Source organism: Buceros rhinoceros, unplaced genomic scaffold (assembly GCF_000710305.1).
Source record: "Buceros rhinoceros silvestris isolate BGI_N320 unplaced genomic scaffold, ASM71030v1 scaffold10163, whole genome shotgun sequence".
In the NCBI taxonomy this organism is placed as follows: domain Eukaryota; kingdom Metazoa; phylum Chordata; class Aves; order Bucerotiformes; family Bucerotidae; genus Buceros; species Buceros rhinoceros.
In genome coordinates, this window is record NW_010404230.1 from 2,568 (window position 1) to 5,858 (window position 3,291).

Consider the following 3,291-nt stretch of genomic DNA (forward strand, 5'->3'; position numbering starts at 1 on the left):
CTGACTCAATCATGTGACTCCTCAGCAGCCTCCAAGAAAGACTATCCATGGGATTGAAAATCTAGAGCTTACAGCTGCTGTGAAGGCCTGCAGGAAGCTGAGTCTATAGGCAGGGCTCTCAAGTGGTCTCCCGTTAGAGCTGGGAACCTTGAAGCCTGAATTCCTTGGCAGAAATTTAGTTCAGACTTTTGAACAAGGACAGATGACTTCGATGTATTTGCACAGAGGAACTCTGATACTTCCGTCATTTGTTTTGTCCTGCCGTGTTTCAGAGCAGGTGGAAAAACTATACTTTTCGAACTGTTGCTGTGTGTGCTGCGTTTTCAGCCAGTTATCAGCAGTTGTATCTTCATGACATTTTAACTCTTTAACATAAACATGCCAGGAGCAAAACAGACCTTTGCCAGGCCTGGTTACTCTTTCAGATTGCGTAATAGCGTGAATCTTAGTCAATGTTTTTTGTTAAAATTAAGGAATAAGAAAATTCTGTTCCTAACATTATCCTGTTCTTGCACAGTGACCTTTATGGGCCTAATTTAAGATGTTTCCTAGGTTATTGGCACCTCTCCCCACAGATCCATCAAATCAATACTGACTTGTAGATTCTGCATCTGCTGGGAAGACTATGACAGTTTCTCTTTGAGGTTTTCATTCTTCTTGTCTTGATGACAGATTTGTGCATCATACGATAAACAGGCTGACATTTAGGGAAGAGGGATTTAGCTGTATCTCTGTTCAGGAATTTTTCTGCTTGGCAATGTTTTGTTTGTCCTTGCAGCATTCTTGCCTGTGAGAGTAAGCACTGAGAAGAGATGAGACAGTTAGCACTGGAGATGCTGCGTAGTCCATTTGTCTTTTGGGAGTTCAATGACAATTACTCAGTTAACTGACAGTTATTCCATCGTCTCTCTTTATTTAGAATCACTCTAGATTTTAGAGCAGGGTATCAACATATTAAAAACTCCAAAATGAGAGCTTGATACTAAAGCAGATCTCTTGTGCATGTGTTAATTAATTGTCTGGTGTATGTTTTTATGACTTCTGCAGTAGTACACATGATTGTTTAAAAATAATTGCATATGATTTCTGTTTTCTCAAAATCATTATCACAAATTTGCTATTAATTTGCTTTCCTTTAAGGTTTCTAAGTAAAATGCTCTTGTTCCTATTTGGTTTAGTGGAAGCAGAGTAATGAATGTCCATACAGTGCAGTGCTGTTCATCTATTTATGGCTAATGTATGTGGAGCACAGTTTATCAAAGAGGCAACAGTTTTGAAGAGCACAGGGAATTGTAGCTGTTGGAACTAAACACCCAAACAGCATCTTTAGAGAAGTCACTACTTTGGAAAAGGAAAAAAAAAAAAAAAAAAAAAAAAAAAAAAAAAAAAAAAAAAAAGGCAAAACCTGCCTCTGTAAAAAATGTACCAATTATTTTTGTCGTCTTCCTCAAAAAAAAGTTACTTCTAAAATATATATGGTATTACTGTGCTTCATGTTTAGGTGTCAGTTTCGTACTTTTGTGTGTTTATGAAATAAAATGGGTTATTTTCTTAAACTGATATTATGGCAGTAAAGGATCATTGGAGAGATTTTGTTCTGTATTAAAAAACCCCATAGAGTTCAAGTTACTTCTGGAAGGAACTATAATCACTTACTGGAAAGCAATAAAATAGAGCTGACTGTCTTCGGTTTATGAAAACTAAGAAGTGCCTTTCTATTTGTTTCTTTTCAGTCTGTAGTGGATGACTGGATAGAGTCATACAAACATGACAGAGATATAGCACTTCTTGATCTCATTAACTTCTTTATTCAGTGTTCAGGCTGCAAAGGTAAGATGCAGAAATGTTTGCTCTTCCATTTAATTAATGTTATGGTATGATTCTCATTTTTGGCTTTAATACTACACATGCTGTAGTACTACCGCATCCCCACAGCTAGTTTACGTTATTAGGTTCTTATAGTTAAGCTACTATTTCTGAAGGTGGGAGCAGGAAGCTTTATCTGCTTCTTGTCATTGAGTGGTTTAAGAGTGTTTCATAGCATTTGTAGAGATGGATGATTTAAAAGATATTCTGGACAGCTTCATGGTAGCCTGTCATAGTAAGGTTGTATTTCCATGTTTTATTTTCATCTTTATTTTCTGGATTTCTTTTCTCATTTCCTTATCCTCTGTTCTTTTTCCCCTCACCTCGGAGAAGGTAACTTACCCGTACGCAGTGTCACTGTGCTTGACAGAGTAGTTAATTTGTTCTCCTCAAGTGTTTTTCTGTCCTGAGAAACTTTTAACATGCATAAATCTCCACAAAGCTAACAGCATTCCTCAGAGGTTATCCATGCGTTCAAGAGCAGTGACCTTTCGATTATTGTTACCAGATAAAACTACAGAATCTTCTAATGCTTTCTGAGATGATCCTTGTCATGAATTTTGCTGTATAGATGCAGTAAACTTAAGGAGATCTGTTTGGGTTTTATATCACTGTTTACACTCGAACAATTTGAGGCAAAGACATAAAGAAATTGTATGAAATCACTGTGTTTATTGCAGTGCAGAAGATAATAAGTAGCAATAGAACTGCTCAAAATTGTCCTATACCATTTAGCATCTTGAGTCCTGAAAGGTCACGTCAGAGTAATGTAGTCTCGGCTGGTGAAGAGGTCTGGCAGAAGTATCTTTGACTTCTGAATACGAGTGAATGAGAATGTGTTTATGTGCATGTACACATTTAAAAGATTAATACCAAACCCCATATGTATGTGAGAAAAAGTATTGATGCTTGTTATACGTGGATGCCAAAATGAAAAATGTATAATCTGTAGGTTAGCTGAGAGTCGATCATTTTTACATCATAGCAGGAAGCATGTCAGCTGCCATCTACCTCTTTCAGATGAAACGTGCTAATAATCTAATATCTAAATTGTAGGCGTCGTTACAGCAGAGATGTTCCGACATATGCAGAACTCTGAAATAATCCGAAAAATGACTGAAGAATTTGATGAGGTAATTAATGAAGTGCTTGTAATGTGTTGATAATAAATTTCTATTTTACCTGTCTAAATCTTACCGGATCACGTTGCTACAGGTTTCTTTCAAGCGTAAGGTCAGCTGTAAAAATAATAGGACTTTTATGAAGGAAAATCTTGAACTCCCTTAATTTACTAACTTACAAGACTAGGAAGTAAAGCTCTGTGTGTCTGTAACTTGTTTTATTAAGAAATCAATATTGACTTTCAGTTTTTGAATAGTGGGAACTCCTACTACTGTGGGGCTGTGTGGGATGCGTCCCCATTCC

The 3,291-nt window shown here is 36.7% G+C and overlaps 1 protein-coding gene across 3 annotated transcripts in view; it reads left to right on the forward strand.

The window, feature by feature from the left end:
- Window positions 1-3,291, forward strand: part of STAG2 (stromal antigen 2) — a 37,977-nt gene that overhangs the window by 2,120 nt on the left and 32,566 nt on the right. For all 3 annotated transcript variants that reach the window (XM_010133316.1, XM_010133318.1, XM_010133317.1), the window contains exons 3-4: window positions 1,734-1,830; window positions 2,923-2,999. In XM_010133316.1, coding sequence (XP_010131618.1) covers window positions 1,734-1,830; window positions 2,923-2,999 — 174 coding nt within the window. The remainder of the gene's footprint in view (window positions 1-1,733; window positions 1,831-2,922; window positions 3,000-3,291) is intronic.